A 25217-nucleotide genomic window follows, 5' to 3' on the forward strand; every position below is an offset into this window, starting at 1 on the left:
TCTGCTCATGACCTCTGACCCTGGAAATATCTGGGAACCATGTCAGCAGCAAATGGGGCATACGCCGCCTTGAACTATGTCAAGTGCTCTGGTAACAGCTTTGGGAATTAGAACAAAGAAACTTTGGGAAACTTTGGCCAGTCGATGGGGAGCTTTCCTAGAGGCCTGGAAGAGAGCCCCAAGGAGAAGTCCATGAAAAGAGTCAGTTCCATCGCTCCTCAGAAGAATGTCCAGGGCATTCATGAGGTCCACTGAAAGCCAGACCTATTTGAAGGGGCGTATATCTTAAAAAAGTAATATTCCCCGAAGCCTGGGCTTTACCAACTGCCTAAACATGGCGAGATTCAAGATGCTGGCTCTTTACCTACTTAATTTACTGTTTCTAAAGGAAAAGACTTTGTGGCTGTCGGGCTGTTCTCGCCAAAGAGTCTGGTGACTTCATTGGGGATGAATCAGAAACATATGGATCAAATTTCCTTCTAAAATACACTTCGGTTTGGCAATTAAAATAAAATGTGTACAAATATAGCAGATTTGGTGGCCACCGGCCCTGCGAGAAGGGGGTGGCCCGAGTTACCATAACTATTTCCTGAAAGAAAACTTGATTGCTAATGGGCGCAGAAGGAACCATGGTGAAAATTGGCAAGAGACATGTGGATGGCGCACCTTGGCTTCTGAAACTTGTGAGCAAAGACAAGGTGTTTATGAAGATTCTAGTAGACATAGGTCCTTGAATTTGGGTTTCAGAATACTGACTTATAAGTTAGAAGGAAAGATTCTTTTAGGAAAAGCAGTGCTGGAAATTGGAATGGGATAGACCTAAGAGCTCAACCTAACAGACTCAATGTTCCATTGTTTGATGAATTTAATAATATGGCAGTAGACCTTGTTGAGAAACAGAAACCAACAGAAACCAAAAATGTATACACAGGAAACCTAAAAATGTTTGCAATAACTCTTAGCAGAGGCAACCGAACACATGAAGAGTGAGAAACATCTTAATGAAAACAACTTGGCAATTACAGTGATTTATCCATAAGGAGGGCATCATACGAATTTTTCATTTTTCAGGGTCACTTTCCTTAGAAGGACTTGTCATGTCACCATCCTTTCTTCATTCATTTATTCTTTCAGCAATAATTTACCAAGAACCTATTCTAGGCACCCAATACTAAGCCATGCTCTGGGATTTGGGAGTCTTATTCAAAGATGTACAACATACAGACTCTTCCCTCCTGTAGTTTGTAGAAAAATACAGAAGTCAATGTTTAGCTGTTTGTACGCAAATCGTTACATACTTGATCCTGTACCATCCCAGCTGAGCGGAGTGGTTAGGCACAGAAACTTTGTAATTAGATTGGCATTTGACCTTGGGTTCTGCTATTTACAAGTCATGTGGCCTTGAGTAAGTTATTTCATCCCACTGAATTTTACTTGTCCATTTGACAACTGGCAAAGGGTAATCCCTTCCTCATCTCATTGATGTGAGGATAAGTTCCCCGCAATACAACCCCTGTATTAAATGTTGGTTTGGATATCAAATTCAGAATCAGTCAGATTTCAGTGCAAGAAACATGGACTTCACTCCGGATATCCCAGATCAAAGTGATCTGATGCAAGGAATTGGGTGATTACAGAATTACTTAAAGATGTGGAGGGGCAAGGGGCAGGGATCCACAGCTGGGCTTACCTGGTCACCAGCATAGCCAGAATCCAGAGATCACGGAGCGCTGACTGCTCTCATTTTGATGACTGACTGATGTATGACATCCCCAAAGCCATTGTCTTGACACAGGAATGCTGAGTTTGCCTGCAGCTACTGCTTCTCATAGCAGAAATATCAGCAGAAACATAGTTTCTCTCTCTTGTCTTCCATCTTCAAAATCTTGTGGAAGTGTAGCTAGGTGGTGTTCTAGTTTGCTCCCAGAATCCTAGCTGCCAGGGAGTCAGCTAATGTCATTTTTAGCTTTCTAGCCCTTTTAACACAGAAAGGAACATAGAAGTTGACGGAAGTAAATATAGTGTGTCAGCTGACAGTATTTAAAATATTGTCCCAGTGTTAACGTATGGTAAGGTCTTATATGTTAACTATGATTATAATAGATACACAAGTCGAAGCCAGCATTCATAAACTATTATTCTGAGGAGTGAGGTTGTCTATATCATATTTTCCTTCTCTACTTTGTCTAAAGTATATAATCAGGAAATCTGTATTTTCCATACGGGAGTGACTGACACCCGGGTAAACAGAAGCCTCATTCAAAGGTCTAGCCTTTGAATGAGGCTACTCTCATCTCAGTTCACAAATTCTCCATTTTATAATAGCTCCTAATGAGAAAGTGTGGTCATTTCAGAGATTACCCTCTTTTATCTTTTTATTTTGGGGAAGGAAGCCAACCTACTTATTTGATGCAATAAAGTATGTTCTAAAGAAAATAAATAATTATAGCAAGAATGTAAGTAAAACTCAAACTCAAACTTTTATCATTAGTATTGACATGGGAATCACTTTTCCCCCTAGTGCACAATGACACAAACAAAACAGGTGAAGATGGAAGATTTTCTTTTTCATTTTTTTCACTGTACCTTGGTCTTTTTATTGCTGTTGGTTTTTGAACTGCACTGTTAGCTGATTTGTCCTATACAGCTTTTGGAAGCTTGCAGATTGGATGATGCTAGAGTGTCTAATGGGGACAAATGCATTATATTTTTTTAATATTTTTTTTTAAATTCATTTGAGAGAGAGAGGCAGAGTGAGCACAAGCAGGGAGAGCAGCAGGCAGAAGGAGAGAGAGAAGCAGACTCCCTGCTGAACAGAGAACCTGACTTGGGGCTCTATCCCAGGACCTTGGGATCGTGACCTGAGCCAAAGGCAGACACTTAACCATCTGAGCCACCCAGGTGCCCCCTAATGCATCATATTTAGATGACACCAGTTACTCAATGAGGTCTGATTACTTTGCAACGAATCAATCATATCCCAGAGAACTCTGAGAGAGGTTGGCAAAGGAGAGAGGGGGTTATTTTTATTGTAACAGCAGACGAACTTAGAGAGTGAGAGGGGTCAATGGAAGAGCCAGAAAGACAATGGACTTATGCCCCAACAGTCTATTCCTCCCCATCCCCCACCCACAACCCATGAGAAATTTTCCGAATCACTTTTTACATATGCCCTGACTGTTGATTCATCAAAGATGTCTTCAATGGATTCGCAACTCAAACCACATTGCCTTTTTTTTTTTTAATAAAGAGAAGGACTGAAAATGTGACTATAGTATTTCTTCTATTTTTACAAATGGGTGTGTTCAATACAAAACACGGTTGCTGGCTAATACTGTGTTTGTTGATATGCTCAGATCATCTGGGTGCCCAAGCAAAACTGTAACACTCCCAAATGAAATAGGATCAAATGCTTTCACATGCAGTTTGCCTTCTTCCTCCCCTTCTTAACAAAAAGAGCTTTTTTGGATACATTTTGTCAACACTGAACAGAGTAAACATCTTTTTCAAGAGACCAGAGTGGTTTCCTTCTGATTCACTGTGGATGCCTACAGGAGTATTTCTTTTTAAGTTAAAGCATTTTACAAATTCTTCCTACCGAATCAATTTACATACTTTTATCTTCACTATTTTTAATAAGTAACTTTTCTTACAGAAAAATTCATTTCCCTGTGTCCCAACCTTTCTGTGATGCTTGGAGAAAAGAAGCAGAGTTCATTTAAAACACTCTTGTTTATGATGGATAAAACCACAAACTTTTTGTGATGTTAACCCGCTCACAGAAAGAGAATCTGAACTTCAGAGTACTCTGTGTTTGGAAAGAAGGCACACCAAGGAGAATGGGCTCATTTCAATTCAATATATTATAGGAAGGAAAAGATCAAGGAAGAGCTGGTCTTAAAACTGTCAAAATATGAGAATTTGATGGGAAGAAAGAAGGAAAACAGAGCATTTGGAAATGCAAAGATAAAAGAGTTGGATCCAGACATGTCTATGTAATTTCCCAGAAATGGAAACTGTACTGGCAATTTAGAAAGAGATATCAAGAAACAATATGCATTAAATGTTGAGCGTTTCTTATAGCAATGAACTTGGGAGGCTCTTAGAACACATGGCATGATGGGCTTATGATTCATCTACATATGGCCTTATGCTTGGTGACTGACAAAGGGAGAAACCAAGTTTCATAAGGAATTAAACCCTGAAGAGGAAGCTCAACACGATTTCAGACGAAGACTCTGGGCAGCTTCTAGGTCACAAGTGGAGTATTAACTAAATCTACGAAATACACATAAATGCAGAGATCACATACGTAATTCCGTTTAATTCTGCAACAACTCTATTACCTACGTGTCATTTCATCTGTTTTCCTGGTGGTCCAAGAGTTGACCTGTCCAAAGTTGCTTAAGTAGTTGCTGGTTGAGTTTAGGTGCAAATGGAATTCTTTCCACTACAACAGTGATTCCCAATCCTGGCTACTTGTCAGAATCATCGTAAGGGTTTTGTAAAAATACAGATTCTTGGACCCAAGCCCTGGAGATTCTGATGCAGTAGTCGAGAGCAAGCTCTGAGAATCAAATATTTTTTAAGTTCTTCCAGTGACTCCGAGACATGGTCATCTATAGGGAAACGATGGCTGAAGTTACGACCAAATAGCATGGGAATGGGTGAAGATGAGGGGCTTGGGGGTGGAGTCAAGGAATGGAAGAATGCCCCTGCTGTGGGACCAACCTCCAAACTACTGCGGCCACAAGGAGCCTCTGACAATCCTTCTAGATTGGAAAAACAGGCTTTGGCATTACCTGCATGGGTTTATTTCTAAAGATATTTAGGAATAAATATTTTTATTTCTAAAACCCCAGACCTTCCTGATCAGCCCACCTCCCCTCAGATGACCATCAGACACTCCTGTGGTTTGAAACTATGCTTTCAGAAGCCATAGCCACCATGATAAAATGCTTCTGCCACACTGTAGATTTCCCAAGATGAATTAAGATGAGATACTCAGGTCTCCATCAAGAAATAGTTAAAAAAAAAAAAAAACAGGCATTTGAAACTATGGATGCCTTGAACAATTACTTGGCCAGTTATGGGACTCTGTTTGGGGAAAAAAAAAAAAAAGTAAACAATAAAACCAGTAGCAAAATGTGCATGCATCCTGGCTGCATGCACAAATGTTCTTTCTTTTATTCAATACCGTCTGTCTTTTGTGCTCTGTTTGACCAGGCAGAGAACCCAAAATACCTGCCTCCAACAAGTGTTTAAGATGTCCCAGAAACAGGGGGAAGAGTACAGTAGGTATTTCTCACAAAACTTGATCAGGAGAGTGGATACTCTCTCATCCGACAGGCCATAACACTGAGCCACATCTCTGGGATCTTTGGAATGTTGTCTCACGATTGGTTTTTACAAAAGAAGTTTCTAGAGCTGCGGCAGAAGTTCCAAGAGCGAGTCTGTGCCACGATTGCTGGCTGTTCCTCGGTGGGTGGGGTGCGCACAGAGCACAGGGATGTGCTCTCTGATTCCACAACAGAACTAAAGACAATGGTTCTGCTGGAGGGCTCAGCTCCAGAGCCATGCCCTGTTCATTTTACCAGTGAGTGCCAGTCAAAGTGTGGAAACATGAAGCAGGGACAAGGAGAGTGGGAGGTGGAGCAGGGCTTATAGCGTGAAGGAGAATGATTTAACAACTCTGCATTTTTATGGGTTCCCTCAAGAAAGGTTTGGAAGCATCTAGTACGTTCCAAGCCCCCTCACTAGAGGCTGGGGGACAGCGCACCGGACAGAGATGGGTCTTGCCCCCACAGAGCTTGCAGGCATGTGAGGGAGCCAGAAGAAAACGAAGCCAGCTAGCAAACCAAATAATTTCCGAGTTTCGTAACAGCCAGGGAGAAAGGGTTTCAGGGAAGGGAAGGGCATGATCTGCAATGTGATTTGAGAAGTTGAGTCAGCGGCCATACGCCCGCATCAGTGGGACTGAAGAGAGCAGTAAAGATGAGACATGCCGGTGGCCGGTGGCCGGCCCTGGGGGTCTGGGCGGTGACGGCGGGCTGGGGGGGTGGTGGGGCGTAGTGAAGGCATGACACCCACCCATGTACCTGAAGGGCCACAGCTGGCAACCACGTTGTGAATAGACTCTCGCACTTCATAGTTCTGAGGAAGCTCCCAGAGGCCATGCGATCAACAGAACGCTGAAGTGGAAATCATGAGCTTTGGAGCACTTTCATTACGATTCAACTCAGCCTCCTTTATTTTAAGCTAAGTCCTTCCTTCCAGTTCCACCAACGTCTACTGAGGGAGCGAGCATCTTCTCTGTTCTAGGCACTGTGCTAGACCCGCGGAGAGCTCAAAGATGAGGAAAGAAATGGTACCAGCACTCACGCCGTCTACGTTCCATTCAACAAGAAATGTCTAAAAACAGTAAAAAACATGACAGGAATCATAGAAAATGCCTCAGGGTCTCGAAGTAAGGGAAGGAATTCAACAGGAAGGGAGGAAATCCTAAGTGGAGTGAAGCCGGAACAAAGGCATGGAAGTGGAGCTCTGGGGACATGTGCTCAGGGACCAGGGTGTTTGGTTCAAGTGCTGGATTTGCAGAGAGTGAGCCTGAGGGTACCCCAAGGGTAGGAGCAGACACTGACTGCTCAGTCTCCTGCTCCTTTCATGTCCTTAGTGGTATTTGTGCAACTCTGTATCTGTATCAAATGTTTATAGGAAAAGCAAACTCTCACTTTGAAATTCTTCCCAATGACAAGATTCTTCCCCCTAGGTTGCTAGCACAGGGTTCACACAGTATTAACCGCTATTCAAATAGCTGCTCATGGGGTGCCTGGGTGGCTCAGAGGGTTAAGCCTCTGCCCTGGGATCAAACCCCCCAATGGGGTTCTCTGCTCAGCAGGTAGCCTGCTTTCCTCTCTCTCCACCTACCTCTCTGCCTACTTGTGATCTCTCTCTCTGTTAAATAAATAAAATCTTAAAAAAAAAAAAAAAAGAGAGATAGCTGCTCAGAACTACAGAGCTAAAGCTTAGGTACCTATTAAGAGAAGCTGCTGATTTCTGAAATAATTTGTCTTTCTTATTTGAAAGGATTGATGCTTTCCCTTCCCTTCTCTTCCCCCTCTCCCTCCCTTTCTTCCTTTCAAGGAAGACTGGAAACATGTCAAGGAACTCAGGCTAATGTCCCCAAATTTTGGCTGGACGAGCTTTTTGAGGTTGCTGGTGCTGAGCTGTGGTCACAGAGATTTGTCTAGGGGAAGTACATCCTAATCTGTCCACAGACATTATGGATTGTTCTGGTTAGCAGAGTAGCTGCTGCAAGAATTGTTATGGTTTATTTTCAGAAAGGTTTTTTTCTTTCTGTGGACTAAGAACCATGTGACTAAGAACCATGCTTTACCATTTTGAGGAGCCTGCCCTGTGCTTAGCCCCGCATTTCCCCACAACGCAGCTGGCTTGTTGGCAGATAGGTACATGCCGCTGGGACATCCTGAAATCCCCTGGCCGCTCAGACTGATGGGGAGGGCAATCGTTAGGAAATTCCTGCCGCCCCTGAGACTCCTGGGAGATCGTCTGGAAGCCAGGAGCTGGGGACACACGGCCATTTTGCCCCATCCGAAGTATGTCCTTTTTATTTTTCTCTTTCTTGTCACCCAGGTGAGTAATGTAGGATATAGGAACACGAATTACAGACAAGGCTCCTGAGTCTCTGGAAGCGTTTCCCTCCGGCTTCCACGGCCTTCCACGTAGGGGAAAATGCAGCTCAGTGCTCACCCCGGCGACTTCTGTTCACGTTCTGGAAGTCAGTAGTGAGGAATTTCTTTTACCGTTGGTCTCTTCATTGTCTGATCCCCTTCCCAAAGGCACATTTCTCTAGAGAGTGTGTCTCAAATGCTGTATGTCTACGAAGCTCCTTACAAACACTAATGGACAAATGGTTAGTTTATATAAAGCACTCTTGTACGGCTCTGGCGTAAGCAATGAGGAGCCCCTGGTTTACATTTTTGTCTTTCTTTTAAAGAGGAATGAGAAATTATATTCCAGATGATCCAACCTTTTAAGCCAAGGAAGGAAGTCGTGAAAAAGGAACCAAGATTTTTTTAAAAATTAAATTTAGATCCTTGGTGAGGTCAGTGCAAATCGGCATAGGGGCTCATGTTGATCTTTAGAAGGGAAAGCAGGTCTTGAGTTGACTTTCCACCTTCAGATTCATGCTTCTCTGCTCTTAGTCCTCGAAGTACTAAACTACTTTATGAACTCCTAATTTTAAAAAATATACATACAGTGTTGCTAATAACAATAATAATGGAGGGTCGCCTGGGTGGCTTAGTCGATTAAGGGTTTAAGCGTCTGCCTTTGGCTCAGGTCATGATCCCAGGGGTCCTGGGGTGGAGCCCCGTGTTGGGCTCTCTGGTCATCGGGGAGCCTGTTTCTCCCGCCTCTGCCTGCTGCTCCCTCTACTTGTACTCTCCACCCCATCCTCCATGTCAAATAAATAAATAAAATCTAAAAAAAAACCCCAAAAAACCACGATAACAGAAGTAAGGCAGCGTTTGTACAAAAAACCCAAGAAGATAGGCCATATCTGAGCTGTCAACAGTCACGTGTTATAAATACAGTCGTGTAGAATTCCAACTTGTAATCCTCATATATATGTCCATCTTTTACACAGTCAAATGTCTTGACAATATTGGCTATTAAATTATTTTAATTGCTTGGTGTTTCATGTGCTCTTTTTGTGTGTGAAGTAATCATGGTGTTTGAATATCAGTTGTAACAATGCTCGACGTCGACACTAACTACATCACAATGGGTGTAGAAAGTAAGTGAAGGAAGAATACATATCAGCTGGCCATGAACTCCTCTTCTGCCTTATACAGCTGTGTGCCTTGGAGACAGTGACACGACTCCCCTGCACATCAGGGTCCTCACCTTTAAAAAAGAACAAATAATAATAGTACCATCATAGGATTGGTGTGATGATTAAGTTAGATAATGCAGGAAAAGCCTAGTGTTTAGTACATATTAAGTAGTTAATCAAAGCCAACTTTAAGACACACACATATACTTCATATAGCTGGAAGGAAACCTATATATGTTATATGTATATATGTGTCGTGCATGTGTGTGTGTGTTGTGTATGTGTAAACAGAGGTTATTTAGGGGTTGTGGGATTATAAGAGATTTTAATTTTCTTTGATTTTCTTTATTTTCTAAGTTTTCTAGGAGGAGTTTCATATATTTATAATGTCATAAAATCTTTTAAAAGGTGCAATGCAGGACAAGTGACTGATTAGGACAGTTATGGCAAGAGCAAAATGACACATAAGCTCCCATGCCTTAGAAAAGGACCAAAAAAAGTGAAAAGGTAAATCTTAGAACATGGCCCCTATTGAACAGCAGAGATCTCAAGGGAACAAAAGCTGGAAATGAGTTGAATAAGCCAAAAGTAAAAGAAAGGGGCAGGGCAGCCAAAGACAATGGGGTAAAGCCCAGAGGACCTTCAGTTTAATAAGCCCTGGCATTTTAAAATTGCAGCAGAATGAGCTTTTCTTGGAAAGCATAGGTAGAAAGATTTAGAAAATGAAGACCCACAGCCGTTCAAACACTAAGGAAAAGCAGAGAATCAATAACTAATTAAAGTTCCATCCAAATTTTTCTGAGAGAAGTGGCATCAAAGAGTTCAAAACGAATAGAAACTTTCCAGACTTAACGAGCCACCCAGCCTGCAGATGAAGGTGGGAGCCTCATTTCCAGCAGGTTCCATTATAGTTGGGTACTGGGTATGTGAAATTTTTTTTTTTTTATTTTGCTGAGAAATCCATTTCTGTCTGCCTTTCTGTCTTGCTGCATTCCCACATCTCTGCCAGCAGCCTTCCACATGGGAAGTCCAGCCTCTCCTGCTACGCGTTCAGGCATCTTCTCGATTCTTTTTCAGATTCTGCCCCTGCAGTGAACACATTCGGAGAACTCTTAACTTTTGGTCTAAGTGATTCTTATGATGCAGGCAAAAAAGAGCCAGGGGGGTTTGCTGTCCAGCCTGTGCCCCTCTCTAGGATATTTATGCCATTTGCTGGTCTTACCAAAAATAGAAGCTGCTGTGCCATTTACTGGAAGGGTATCTCCTTCCCTTCCCTCCCCACCACTCCCGCTCCCGCCTCACTCCTGCCTTTCCTTTCTTGCCTTCTCTCTCCCTGCCTCCTTTCCTTTCCTTTTCTTCCTTCCCACATTCCTTTATCCTCTCCCTCCCTCCATCACTGTCACTTCCTTCCTTTCCCCTCTGTATGTACTCATTTAGTAACTTTATCAACTGCCTATTATGTACCATCCAGTGCATTAAGCACTGTGAGTATAGAGATACCTAAGGCATGACCCATGCTGATATTACATTTCCATTGTATTTGTTTCAGCTTCCATCTGCTCTAGAGTATCCAAGCAGTCACTCCTGTTTATTAAGCGTCTGTTATGTGTCTGGCATTTTCACGGAGCTCACTGTACTTAATTCCGTCATCTACCCAGAGGTAGGTATTATTACCATTCCTATAAAACAGATGATTGAGTTTAGGCTCAGAGGGTTTAAATATCTAACCTAGGGGCACTCATTTCCTATAAGGAGGAGTCAGAAATTTATTCTGATTTTGTTTTGCCTCCAAATTCAGTGCTTTTTCTGCTGGGCCTATGTAAGGACTGTGAAGGACCGTGTCCAGACTTTTTGCCTTCTTTATACTGCACTGCACATGGTAGTGTACACAATAAACACTTGTATGGCATTAGGTCCCAACAGTGTTAAAATGGTCCACATGATTTATTTGTTCACGTGCATGTATTTGGCGGCATTGTTTGGAATTTTCATATGTTCATATACTGCATTGTTCATATACTGGACATTGGTCAACATTTTGCTGCTTATGCACAGAGAGCAAGAGTCATGGCCAGGAGTCAACCCTGAGCTGAGACAGTTACAAATGATTCTGCAGTGAAAGCGGTCACACAATTCTAGGCCTCCTACATGTGCTCAAGTTCTTATAAGGGGCTTACCTAGAAGTAGAATGGCTGAGTGGTATACTAGGGGCATGGTGAACTTTATCACATGTCAACAAATTACTCTCTGCAATGGTCCTACCAATACACGCTCACTGCCATTGCATTAAGTGCCTGCTTCTCCATATTCTCTTTAACACTGGATAGTGGCGGACTTAAGTCTGTGTCAGTCTGCGAGCTCAGCAAGGGCATCTTCTTACTTCAGTTTGCGTTTTCCCTATTTACTAGTATAATCTAGTGCCTTTTCATGTTTATTGGTCATTCGGGTTTCTACCTTTGTGAAGTGCCCAGTCATGTGCTTTGCCAACTCCTATTGGGTGACTTGAGGAGTTTTTTTTTCTTACTAGTGTATAAGTGAAATTCATTCTAGATAGGAATCAATTAGCTGTTATTTGACTGTTGCAAATATCTTTTTCTTTAACCATTGTCAGGTTCATTATCACGTTTATTTTTTTTTCCTTTAGAAAGGGCACCAAGGTCAGTTCCAGATGGGTGAATGGCTTTTTTTCTTCTTTAATCCAATGCAAGATGCCATACATCATCTCCACAATTGGGTGAACAGCTTTTGTGGTTTTGAGCAAAGACTTCCCTACGAAGGACTTCAAGGTTCTTCCCCAAATCTGAAAGAGAAACTCCGTCTTAACATGTTGGGAATTAGATGGAGACAAACACACGCTACAGATAGGTGAGTAGAACAAGAGAAATAGATTCTCCCTTAATAAAAACAGTAGCTGAGCATGACTTACACTTCTCAAAGCCTCAAAGTAATTTGCAAGTTGTTTCTGTAGGTGACATTTATCACTTAGTGATCACTGTTTAGACATCCCAGATTTAAAATTTTAACTTTGACTACATGGAGTCCTTCTACTTCTTCCCCCTCCTACTAAGAGCAGGTTTCAATTATGTAATTATGGTTAAAGAGGCCTGAAGAGGTTTTACTCTTATGCCTTCACCCTGATTGGATAATGGTTTGCAATGACGGGTTGAGAGCTGTGGAAACACAAATATGAGGCCAAAAACTTGGATATCTATATAAATATTTACAAATACTCTCCACTATAAACTCTGTGAGGTGAGGGTCCGTGTTTACCATATTCATGATGGTTGTAGTTCGGCCCAGTCGCTAATCCTAGTTAGTGGGCGTGGGCTGAACATTCCTAGTTCACAACTATCTGTTGAATCCTAAGTCTGTCTTGGGCATTGTATTCTATGAGCTTGGTGTAACCTGAGTGACTACTATAGACAAAGTCTCCACCATCATGAAGCCTCCATTGTAGTGACAGGGAGAGATGAGTGAAACTAAAGAGACCGGGCTCGGTGAAATGGGATAGAGCTGTGGAGTGGTGGGGTGAGGACTGGAGTGTTTGTATTGTAGACACTGTGGTCTCAAAAGCCTTTCGAGGAGGGGTCATAGTGATCTCAACATTTACTAGACGGAGATACAAACAGTCGCAGAGATAGATTGAAATATATCAAACTACAGTCTCAGTGCTCCAAAACAATTACTTCCAATTAGGAAGGAAAACCCTTGTCAATGTATTTTTATTGGGGGCAGCTTTTATGAGTTTTGGAGGAAAAACAAAACAAAACGGTGACCAAAACATTGATTTTAAATTAGGAGTTAATGGCATTTGTAAAATATGCCCCTTTCTCTTCTGAGGCAGAACTGACCACCAAAAAGAACAATTGATTTCTACAGATTGGTGGTGGACTTTGGCTGGACTGTTACTTGTCTAAACATTTTGTATATTTCTGACCTCCCCTAATCTCCTCCAGCCCACTCCATCAGCCTCAACCTTTACGCCCTGTTGAATGTTTGTCTTCTGCAAGCAACTACAAACTGCATGGGGTGATTTAACAAAAAATTATTGGAAACTAAATTTCAAGTGGAGAACAGAGTTTATGGGTAGAAACTGCAGACTGCACAAACAAAACATTCCCCTGATGAAGATTCTCTAGACAGACATTGATTTATTGCAGACTTCCTTCTTGTTTCATTTATTTTGAAAAATTGATTTCAAGTTCTTCAGAGTATCTCCTAGGTGTTCAGTGTTCTGACAGCTTCCTCACAATGACAGCCTAAAGAGAAAAAAATCATGCAGTTCTGGGGTTTTGTTTTGTTTTCTTAGCCAAGTGCTTAAATCAGGACTGTTTCCCAAGTACCTTTTGTTGGGTTTCATTGTTTTGTTTATTTTGCTTTAGTGAGCACAGGCACCTTCACATTTCCTTCTATAACCTTTTTTTTTTTTTTTTTCTTTTTCTTTTCCTTAGCCATCATCTGACCTGGCTGGTGGAGCCGGTCTGCAGACCTCGCAGCCGGGTTGATTTTTGCACGGGCTATAACTTCGACACACAGAATTTACGGCTTCTTTGAGGAACCAATTTTCAAGCTAAGAGAACAAATGAAAGTGTTCGCTCATCTTTCGAAAAATATTTATGCGCTGAGTGTGTTCGCCGCTATCCATCGGGTTCTCAGTAATAAATACAGAATGTGACGCCGCCTTTTCACAAACGGGGGGTTTTTTGTCTTATATTCCTGGGAAGTACCTTCATCGCCTGACGTTTTATTATCCTGATTTGTTCATCTTGAACATGCTACAGAAAGCCTCTTCTCGCATAGCTGTTGTTCTCTCCCGTTTAAAGATGGCTTAGAAATGGAAACCTTGATTTGCGAGGGTCCTTTTAGGTTTACTCTCCCCCTGTTATTCCCTTCTGTACACTCTGGGGCCGAGGCCGTCAGCATCTGAGCTGAAAGAACCCGCGGCGGGCGAGGAGAGGAGGGTGTCATGTTGGAGACAGGCTCCTGCTGGCGGCCGGCGAGCCCGCCGGGGTTAACGGGGGCGCGGGGGTCAGCGCCCTCGAAGTTGGGGGCCTCCGGCCGAGCCGCGCCGGAGCCGCGGCGACAGTTCAACCAGAGCATCCTGCAGGCCCGCTCCCGCCACGGGGCCAGAACCGCCTCGTCTGTCGAGATCCTACGGAGATCTTGCTCGTTCCAGGGCAGCCTCTGCGACCGAGCGCTTTGCGGGGCCAACGCAGGCGGAGCGGGGCCGGCGAGAGGAAAAGCCCAGGCCTGGGGCGGAGGAGGAATGAGGGGCCTGGAGCCGGGGGGATTTCCTCCCGCGCTTCCCCCTCCAACGGGAGCGGAAAATGTGATTTGCTGTGCATTCCAGGCGCGGTTCCCTGGGGTGACCTCTCCCAGCCGGCCTGGGCGGGGGGAGCAGACAAAGAGGCGAGGCAGGCGGAGAGGGGACCCCGCGGGGAGGCAGGAGGGGTGCGGGGGGGCGGGGGCAGTACGGGGAAAGGGGGCGGATAGCGGGTCCCGCGGCGGCGGCGGCGCCTGGCCAATGGAGAGACGCGGCCCCGGGCGTCCGGCTCGGCTGCCGGCATTTAAACCGGAGACGGCGCGATGCCCCGCACTCGGTGCGCCCTCCGCGGACCGGGCGACCCAGTGTGCAGCGAGAGCGGTACTCTCTGTCTGGCTGACCCCGCGCGCCAAGCCGGGGCGGCTCGGGCCGCGGTCGCACACCGCGCCCCGCGTCGAGAGCGCAGGCCCCGGAGACCCGCAGCACTGACAGGTGAGTGCAGAGGCTCCGGTCGGAGTAAGTGAGAGAATGAGAGCGAGAGAAAGAGAGAGAGCGCAAGGGTCCCGTCAAAAGACTCCCGCGTCCCGCTTGGTGCAGACGCGCGGTAGCCCTCCAGACGCGCAGACGGAGGCCGCAGTTCCCCAGGGCGAATTATGCAGAAAACTCCAGGGTCCTGCCCGCCACGGTCTTGGCTGCCGTAACCTCACCTTGCGCTGTCCGCGTGGAAAGCCTGGCAAGGAGGATGTCAGGAACGAGAGCTACTGCCCCGCATCCCACTTCCACCTCCCGGGGCCCAGTTAACGCGCTCCTGGTGCGTGTGGCAGTCGCTCCTGCCAACTCGGCCGGCACCTCAGAGGCGCGGAGCCCTGGTGGGCGCCCCTCGAGCGCGGAGGGGTGGCGAGCGGGAGCGGTGGGCAGCAGCCGGGCCCTGCGGCTCGACCTCGGACCGCGGGGCCAGCCGCACTGAGAGGGGCCAAGTGTCCGAAGCCCGGCGCTTCCGCTCGGGACCTCTGGGGGCTCCGGTGGGAGTCCCAGGTGTGATCCCGCGGTGGGCTGGAGGAACCGGAGACTCAGCGGAGGGTCCACTGGCCCATCGTCAAGGTGAGATGGAGACTCGGGCGAGAACAGAGACGCGGAGTTCGGCCACGGTGGAAACCGGAGCGTCGGGTAACGGGTCGGCTGAAGGGCTGTGGGCGGTCGGGGACCAGGAGTCCAGCTAGCCTGCAATGCTCACACCACAAACACCGCACACATCCACCGGCCGGCTGGGTGCCCTCTTTCAGGCTTCGCCCCGCACCACTCGCGCCTCGCTTGAAGCGCGGACGTCCGGGGGCCAGGTAGCGCCAAGCCGCCCCGTCCCGTTTCCCCTGTACTTCTTAGTTTGTGTCCTAGAGGCCCCCGCCTTCCTCGCTGAGTCTCGCTAGCGACGGACGACGCGGGACTGGCGGCTTAGACGCCCCAGTCGTCGTCTCTTCTCTCTCTCCGTCTCGGTGACCCCGTCGCCAGGTCCGGGGTCGGAGGGGCGTCGGGGCTGTCACCTTGCCGGCCGGAACGATTTGTAGACTTCAGGCTTGAAAAGAAAGGACTCGCCACCGCTCTGGCTTGGCATTGCCTTCGGATCCCAGGTCCGCCTTGGGGGCGCCCCAGCCGGGTGTTTCCCCGCAGCGGGCTCTGGCGACAGTCCCCGGGCGAGGCGGGGGCAGACAGGAGGTGACCGGGCCTCTGCCGTGAAGCCCTTGCCGCGCGCCCGGAGCTGGCCCGAACGGTTCCCCGGGTTGAATCCTGCTGCCGCCTTCTCCTCCTCTGCCTACTTTGAACCCCAGCAATTTTACAGAGAAATACAGCCCCGACGTTAGGGGTTAAAATCTCTCCTTAAATGATACGAGGGCAGAGAGGCGACCACTGGTAGGTAATTGGATCTCCCGCTGGAAAAAGCAGATCTGAGCGATGTGCGCGTCTGTTTATGTTCCCCTTCGAGATGGTGCCAGGACACGAGTTGATTAAAACAATCTATTGTGTTAAGTGGATCACGGGGATTTAAGCTGTCCCAGGGACCCCAGAGTGGTGGCTTCCTTTTGGCTGTACACACAACTTAAATAAATAGCAGAGAAGAGGTTAAGATAACCCCAGTCCCCAGTTAGGAGTCTTCTTTCACCCCAGGGCTTTCCAGCCCTTACCCTTCCTTTTTTTTTTCTTTTTTTTTTTTTTTTTCTTTTCCATCCTTTTCTTTTCTTTTCTTTTCTTTTTTCTTTTCTTTTCTTTTCTTTTCTTTTTTCCCTTTCCTTTCCTTTCTTTTCTTTTCTTTTCTAATTTTCTCTTTTCTTTTCTCTTTTCTTTTGGAAGGGGGGCTGGGGGACTTGAAGAGATGGGCATTTCAAAGCAACAAGTCTACAACAATAGGTGATTTTATTGCTATCACTGGATAAACTGCACTCTGCAATTGTAGTATTAACTAATTATTGAAGGGTTCTTTAGGACTGTAGTTGGGGGGTGTGTGTGTGTGTGCTTAACTCTCAGGTCATTGTAGGAATTGAAGTCTTTTGTAAACTTTGTAATTTTACAGGTTTTCTATTTTCTTAAAAGTGCATTTTGAGTGAAATGTTTTGGTAACCCACGATCTTTAGGAAATCCTATTTGGCTGACACAGCCTCTATGGAAATGATTGCACAGAGGAGAGTAGAAACCTACTGAGTCCTCACATCTTTGAACCAGAGCTGCCTGCCTTGTCTTCTAAACTGAAGCCTCTGTCTTGCTCTTAATGTTCAAGTATCACAAGCAAAATAAGGCCAAGAAGTTTTATGCCACAGACCCCTTTCCGAAGAAATGCTTGTCAACAATGAAGCTTGGAGCATGTCTAGAATAGAGAGTTAAGGACTGATGGGAAAACCTAACCCTTTTATGTAACCAAAAGTGGTTGGGGGGGGCGGTTAGGGGAGGTAACTGTAGCATCCAACTGAAAGGCACGGATCACAAGTGTTACCAGCCCATGCCTTACATCTGCAAGGAATTTTCTTTAGTTTTAACATATGCTCTTAGAAATGCAAAGCACAACAATAATTCCTGGGACAACAGAAGTTTTTTCTTCACATGTGAACATGAAGATACAAACTAGATAATTACTTGACTTACAATATTCTTCAAACTGTATTGTATTAAAAACAAGTTCATGTGTCCCTTGTTAAGAACTGTGCCAGGTGTCCACAGAACAGTGATTAAAGATGAGTTTGGGGGTTCCGTAGAATGGGTCTCCAGCCCTGACTCTCCAACTGAGGAGGTGTTTGACTTTGGGCAGATTCCTAACTTTTCTGACTCTGGATTCCCTGCTTGATAAAGGGAAGACAATATTATCTACCTCATGTTCTCTCGATAAAATACGGCCTGATATATGCACAATGCTTAGCATACATGCTCAGGGTTCAATTATAGAGATAATTCTAATTATCAGTGGTGGTATTGGAAGAGGCAGTAACATGATATGGCACCAGATATATTATAAGTTGTTTCTGAAATTAAGTCCTGAATTCCATGCATATAAGGACTACCACCCATCTTGCATCCCAAAACAGAACCTATAGATTAACTCTCAATAGTGCTGCTCAGTGAATATTTATTACTTTCTAACTTGTTTCCTGTTGACCTCAAAAATTGCATACAATCATTCATTTCAGCAAAAAATCTTCCAGTGGGCATAGAGCTTTTGAGATACTTAACCACCTGGAGGTTTCCTTTCTGTCCTGTGTGATGTGGGTGGCCAACCTGATTTAGCTTGAATGGTCTTCTAAATAGGGAGGTTGTAGTTAGGGTATTGCGACTCATACAGGATGAGACTTTATCCTCTACTAGTTTGCCAGCAAGTAATTCTTCTATCTTCTTTTTTCGATTTTTCTGGGGAAAAAAAAAATTGACCCAGTGTATTCTTACGAAATTCTCTACTTAACTTCTAAAAGCTATCTTTTTAAAAATTCAAGATCAAGTTAAAAATAACCTTTCCCTTCTCAAAGATTTAGTTCTGAGAAAAAGGAAGAGATTATTCTAAAATCTGGCCTGCATTTAGAGCATTTGCTGTCACTTTAATTATTTTCTTCTACTGGGAGAATAATTTGATGTCATGCCTGTTGAACGTCTTTCTAAAACTTAATTTATCAGGAGGAGTGGATCAGATGTTCAGGCATAGACATCTGGCTTGCTGACCCATTGTCAATTCCCTGTAATTCCCACTCAGCACTCCATTTAACTGATTATAAGCAGGTCGATTAGCTAAAATGAGAAATACAGTAAGAAGGGTGCCCCAAGGAGTTGGCCTAAACTTTCCCAAAGACATTGAGAATATTGGATACAGGTCACACACAGCATTTTTATTTCTGATTCCTTAGAGTTAGACGATTGTATTCTTAGAGCGTTATGAAGATTGGACTAAATCACCATGACCTACACCGGACAGAGGTGGCTGATCTGGCTTATCCTGCGTGCGGATGTTTTCTCTTGATCACTAAGGGAAACCTGAAGAAAAGCATCAGGTAGAGAAGAACTGCCTTGAGAGTATCTATGTGCTCAGGCATAAGTGGATTGGAGGGGAGGACCAGTAGTAAAGGGAAAAAACGGTAAGGGTAGGTAGGTCTTGCTGATGGAGAGCAGTTGCCAAAAAAACTTGCCACGAAAAATCACATTACGTGGAGAAAACAGAAATGCATTAAGGAGAAGTTGAGGCAGGGTTTGAAAAGAAGAATGTTGTCTGCAACAAATATAAAGGGAGGTCTTTGTGGGTGTCATGATGCACTCTGGACCCACAAACTGCAGCTCAACTTCAATGATGTCAGTGGGTCATTTCATGGATGCAAATTACCAAAAATGTTTGCAGCTCATGCTTGGGCATGAGGGATAATTCATAGGAACCTGAGGTTTGATTAAGATTTAGACTGATTTTTGATAATGGGGTTTTCTGAGAGGTGTTGATATGGAAAAGAACTGTCTTCGAGAAATTTACATCTTCATGATTTCCTGCATGCTTGTGATATTTACAAAGTGCGGATTATTTGGTGGCGATACAATTGGCATTTCAAGAACAAAACAGTCCCTTTTTCTTCACTGAGTAATCATGACCAGTCTGTGGTGTTTGTGGCAGGAGGTTGGGTAATTGACCACAATGACTTGACAGAGCCCTGGTTCTAGCACTACTAGAATTCTCAAGCTTCTAACTCTTACTCATGAGGAATGTGCAGAGTCCTTCAGAGAACCACTGTTCTTTAAGCTGAGGTCTGTGTTGATTGAGATTCCTGAAGCTGGTTTTTACTTTTCTCCAAGTAGCTAGTTTTAACTTTTAAAGAGTCAAAAGCCTCACAGTAAGCACTAAAGATCTTAAAAAGTTGCCTTTTTTAAGACATGAGAAACGATTTTATAACATTTTCCATACCTAATAAATCTTATTTTGAGAAAAATTTACTTTTCTTTAACCCCCCCCCCAAACAAGAAAACAGTCTGTCATTCTAGACCCCTTTGGCTTACAGGGTTCGAAAGCTCCCATAGGAACAGGAAGTCTGTCTAAATTAAAACTGAAAACCACTGTTGACTAATTGTGAATTTACTGCTTGCTTTATTGTTGGTTTCTGCCACAGGGAATACAGTGGCTTCAATTGGAAAATGAAACCCACAGCATTCTGCATGGGACCAGGTGAAAAGTAGTGTCTATCTGAAGTTTTCCTAGAAAAAGAAAGACAAATATTAAGATACTTCTAGGCTAGAAAGAGTTTGCTCTCCTACAAGTCAGAAATCAAAAATATTGTGTTAGGCTCGGCTGCTCATCGGCACACATGAAGCATCTTAAAATGAAAACGGAGACTCTGTAAATCAACATGGGCCGTAACAAGCACTCATTTAATAAAAGAGTACCTACTCTGAGCCAGGTGCTGAGGATAAGGCAATGTCTAAGTCCTCACGACCTTCGGACTAGATATTTATTTAATGACAGATGTGAAAATGCCAGGAAGGAAAAGTCGAGCATAAAAAGAGTCCTATGTTGGTCTGGAGAAAGGAAATTGCATTTTTTGGGCAGATGTTTGTGGGAGGGGATGGCTTTATGACGTGAACTGTCACATGCAATATATATTCCCAGTCAGTTTCAGATTGGTCTCTGTGATGTTGGGCTCTGAGGGTCTTGTTCTGGGAGGGCTGAATTTTCCTTGGGGCCATTTTCAGTAGGGATGAGGGAAGTCTGTGGGTGTAAGCCTTGGGCTGTCTCATGTGCTCCTCTTTGAAATGGGCAGAGACTGAATTTTAGTTTAGGTCCTGCTCCCCAATTAAACAAATAGAAGAAATTTGTTAAAGCTTCTCAAATTCACAATATATTTGCTTAGGAGACTGAACTGTCATGGCTCAAGTTATCCCGGTCTCTGGAGAAAATCAGCACTGTTTTATAACTGGATTTTTCTCATGAGTGATTTTTAAAGACAAAACAAGGAAATTAATTTTTTTTGTTGTTGAGGCAAAAAAGGCTCTGTTTAAAGAACAGGGATGTTGTAACATAAACTGACAAAAGCCAGGGAGTCTACAGTCGAAAGAGCAGGAGCTAAATGTCACATTATCAGTTCCAAACTTGAACTTGCCCCAGAGTATTAGGTTAATGTTAGAAAAATGGTGCCATTTAAGCATATTTTAAATTTAATATTAAGTTATCTTAATTAGCTTAAGTTGCATGGTCTTTACTTACAGGGACTGTTGCTTAGAGAATGTAGATTCCGCAAGGCCTTTGTCTTTGAAAGGTGGTTGCTTTAGCTAATCATACCAACTCGTATAGCTCTTTGGGGGGACGTGATAAGGTTACTATTAAATTGCACTTATTATTATATGTAATGCTGGTCTATAAAAGAGAACAGGGAAATGGGTACTCACAGATCTGCCCTTAGGTTCAGAACCATGGTGGGCACGGGGCCTGGGGAATGGGGGAAGCCTCAAGATGCAGGTCAGATTTGGTTAGATGGCCCTAGAGGAAAGCTGTGAATTTGCAATTGCGCTCTTTGAAAAGAAAATCCTTCCACATTTTAATAACTCTTTTCTGTGCCCCAAGCTTGCCATAGCTACAGGCCTTGCTACTCAAAGCTTGTTAGAAAGGCAGACTGACTGAATTAGAATCTGCATTTTAACAATACCCTCAGGCGATCCTCTGCTCCCGAGGTTTGAGAGGCACAGTGTCAAGAGAATCTCAATAGCGTGATGCTTGCCCTCTTAAAAAAATATGTTCTGGCTTCTCCTCTTTCTCCTCTGTCCACTCCACCTTCTCTTAACACTCTGCCTCCCTAGGAGCCCTCCTTTCTCTGATTTAGATTCCGTAGTCCATTTCTTCTCTGTCTCTCCATCCTTGCTTTCCTGTTTGTTTTATTAGCTTTCCCTCTGCCTTCCCCCACTTCTCTAATTTTTTTGCCATTGTTCACTGCCCTTTCTGACCCATGTCTAAGTCCAGGCCCATCCACAATAATTCACTATCATTAATTTATTCTACATGTCTATGGCATTTATTAATGCCATAATTAATTAATTTGCATATACCTGTTTTCTTATGCCATTTTCTACCTCCTAGATGAAACACACACACAGATACACGCACATGTAAATGACATATTTCATCATTTAAAGATAGAAAACTGTATATCATGATATCATGAATGATATAATCAATAGCTATGCCCATTTAAAAATGAGAACAAGTGAGAAGTCCAGGAGTCTTAGGAATTAATGTGATCTTTCTGGAAAGGTAATTCATTCTGTCTGAGATCCTGCCATAGATCTGGTTAGTTCTCAAACTGCTTTTGTTTGAACCTCAAATTTGATCTGAACAACCTGTCTGGGGAGATGAGCTTACAAGAAGTCATTTCTCGAGAAGCAAAGTGATTTTCTCAAGGTCAGATGGTAAGTTGTTGCCCCAAGACCTGGACTGGAAACCCAGTCTTGACTTTGGATCCAGTGTTGCTCCTGCTAAGTGCTCTCCCTCCCTCCACAGCTTGCCTGGCTCTGCCAGGGTTCTCCTTGTAAGGCCTGCTATCAGCCAACATCTCCCAAGCATCCAACCAAACACACAAGACACAATTCAAGAAGCACTCATGCCAGTTGGGGAGAAAAGGAGACTGGGATCCTCTCCTGGCTGATGAAGCCTGGACAGTGAGGTTGATTTGCCTTGCTGTAAAACTAAACAGAAAATTGGGTTTCCCTAGAGAGGTACAAAGGTAATTCAGCCCAATACAAGAATGAATTAAGTGACCACAAGGTAACGTCAGAAGTGATTGCTGTCAGCAGCAGGGAAGGAACTGCGGTTGGAGGACATGCCATGAAGCGATAGGGCCTGGCTGAGCTGCCATCTTGCCTTATTCACCGGTGAGGCAGGGCAAGGTACTTGGTGGCTTGACTGCTAGGTGGGGGATGAGAATAATAATACCAGATTCATAGAGATATTGTCAGAAGAAAATGAAATGTCTTACATAAAGGGTCTAAGAAGTGCCTGATAAAACATTAGCTGCTGTTAATTTTCAAATTGACTTGTCTGTCTTCTGTGTCTCCCCTCTCTGTGCTTCCCTCTGTTAGCATGAGCCGCACCGCCTACACTGTGGGAGCCCTGCTTCTCCTCTTGGGGACCCTGCTGCCCACTGCCGAAGGAAAGAAGAAGGGGTCCCAAGGTGCCATCCCTCCACCAGACAAGGCCCAGCACAATGACTCCGAGCAGACTCAGTCTCCCCAGCAACCGGGCTCCAGGAATCGGGGGCGTGGCCAAGGCCGTGGGACTGCCATGCCGGGGGAGGAGGTGCTGGAGTCCAGCCAGGAGGCCCTGCACGTGACCGAGCGCAAATACCTGAAGCGAGACTGGTGCAAAACCCAGCCGCTGAAGCAGACCATCCACGAGGAGGGCTGCAACAGCCGTACCATCATCAACCGCTTCTGCTATGGCCAGTGCAACTCCTTCTACATCCCCAGGCACATCCGGAAGGAGGAAGGCTCCTTCCAGTCCTGCTCCTTCTGCAAGCCCAAGAAGTTCACCACCATGATGGTCACGCTCAACTGCCCCGAACTGCAGCCGCCCACCAAGAAGAAGAGGGTCACGCGAGTCAAACAGTGTCGATGCATATCCATCGATTTGGATTAAGCTGGGCACACCCAGCCTGTCTTAGGGATGCAGCCTCAGGCAGACCCAGAGCCAGACCTAAAACGACCTGATTCTTACTTGGCTTCAACTTACAAGCAAGAAGAACCACCAGCTGCCTTCTGACAGGAGCCTGCTAGTGCGTAGTTTGTGTGCATGAGTGTGCGTGGGTGTCTGGGGGGTGGCAGACGCCAGAGGAGGACGCTTCCTATTATGCAAAAGCATCCGCTTCCAGGGGGCTGGCACGGAAAGCCCACACTTGGGGGAGGCACGTGAAAAGGGGCGAGGCTGCGGTCAGCCTCTGCCGGGGTGTTCCACTTGCCCTCCTGGGACCAGAATCTCCTTTCTGAATGAATGTTAATGCAAGAGGCTACTCTGAGGGCAAGAGACCTGTTTTAGTGCTGCTTTATACTTGGAAAAGGTATTTCCACCGGCGCCTGCTTCTTCCCGTCCTCCTACCCCTTCCACAGTCCATCCCTTCTTAGGATCTCAGTGACTATTTCAGTCTAATTCCTTCTCTGCCCGGGACTCTTAATTAGCTCATTCCACCATAGACGTGACTGTTTCTCATTTTGGGAAGGGTCTTCCGACTCCAGGAGGCTGGTGTGCGCAAAGGACAAGAGGGACACAGGAGGGAGAGGTGGGTGGGATGGACGGGTGGGGGACCAGTTGGGCGCAACACGAGTTCCCGCGGGAGACCTGCAGAGTCTTGAAAGGCCAACCCCCAAACAGTGCAACCCATGCTTCAGCGAGTTTTTTCCTGGTATTTAACAGAAACCAAGTGAACAGAGGAGAAATGAAATTGCCAAAAAATCACTAACTTTGGCTGTCACTGTGATATGCTGACATTGGCTGTAACACAACACCACACTTAAAACATAAATATTGGCCACTCTTATTTTCAGAACCGGGTGAGTGAGCGAAACCAAGAGGACCCCCGCCCCCGACTCCACCCCTCAGGCAGAAAATAGACATAGTTCAGAAACCCCTGTGCAGCGACAGGAAGAAAACGAACACCTCATAAGCAGAAGGTCCCCGTATTTTTCCGTTTGCTTGGTTGTAGCCACCTCTTTCCCAGCTTATTATTTCTGTGTAATGCTTGTGAAAGCCACAGCCCTGTATTAGAAAGATTCTCCCTTTGCTGTGTCCTTGTCAGTGAACCAGGCTAAGAGGGGAGAGTCGAGGGTCTGCTCCTTTTGAGCTAGAAATATATTATGGGTCTTTTTGTTTCAGTCATTGGTAGAAGATTGAGCAGGGGACCAGAAGAGAATAAAGAAATAAAGGAGACTGCCTCTGGCTAAGGAGTAGTTTAATACGGGGAGGAAGTGTAAAGGACGTGTCCTCCTCATCTTTCCTTGCCTTCTCAGGGTCTAATGAGAAATCCCAGTTGAGAATCAGAGCATTGGGGGGTGGGGGGGCAGGGGGAGGATCCGAGCATTTGAGTGCGTTAGCTGTCTCTCTACTAGAGGTGGGATTCGGGCAACACTGTAACCATCCAGAACCTATTGTTAGACCCCTCCACTGATTAAACTCTGGCTCCTCCCCATCCCTACTTAGGATTTATCTGATGGCCAAAGTGTGGGGCAGGTGGACCTTACTGCGGTTTGGATTTGGCTCTTTAAGCCTGAGGTTTTCTATGTAAATCTGTCCCCACCCACCAGAACCCTTTTTCTGCCTTGTACCTTCTCATCCTTGCTAGCCAAGTCACGTGTGATAGGGGAAACAAGCACCATTGACTTAGCATTTTAGTTGCCCATCTAAGGTGCCAGCATTGCACTAAAGAGCCTGCTTTTATTTTATTTTATTTTATTTTATTTGGTGTGGCGCTCTTCCATCTAACAGCTAAGCCAGAACCATACTTTGAGGCAGAAGTTATCTTGAACACCCAAAATATTGGGTGGAGTTTTGAAACTTTCAAACTCACTACTGATGATTCCACACGAGGCAAATTTGCCGGAACACACAGTCCATGTATT

General features: G+C 45.0%; 1 protein-coding gene across 1 annotated transcript; it reads left to right on the plus strand.

Annotated features, from left to right (window-relative positions):
- Positions 1–14419: 14419 nt before the first annotated feature.
- Positions 14420–24654, plus strand: GREM1 (gremlin 1, DAN family BMP antagonist). The gene is given in 3 exon segments (XM_032856914.1): positions 14420–14524; positions 14527–14612; positions 22689–24654. Coding segments are annotated over 3 exon segments (723 nt in total). The 5' UTR covers positions 14420–14443; the 3' UTR covers positions 23245–24654.
- Positions 24655–25217: the final 563 nt, after the last annotated feature.

Source organism: Lontra canadensis, unplaced genomic scaffold (genome assembly GCF_010015895.1).
Source record: "Lontra canadensis isolate GAN:19392208 unplaced genomic scaffold, GSC_riverotter_1.0 scaffold12, whole genome shotgun sequence".
Taxonomy (NCBI): Eukaryota; Metazoa; Chordata; class Mammalia; order Carnivora; family Mustelidae; genus Lontra; species Lontra canadensis.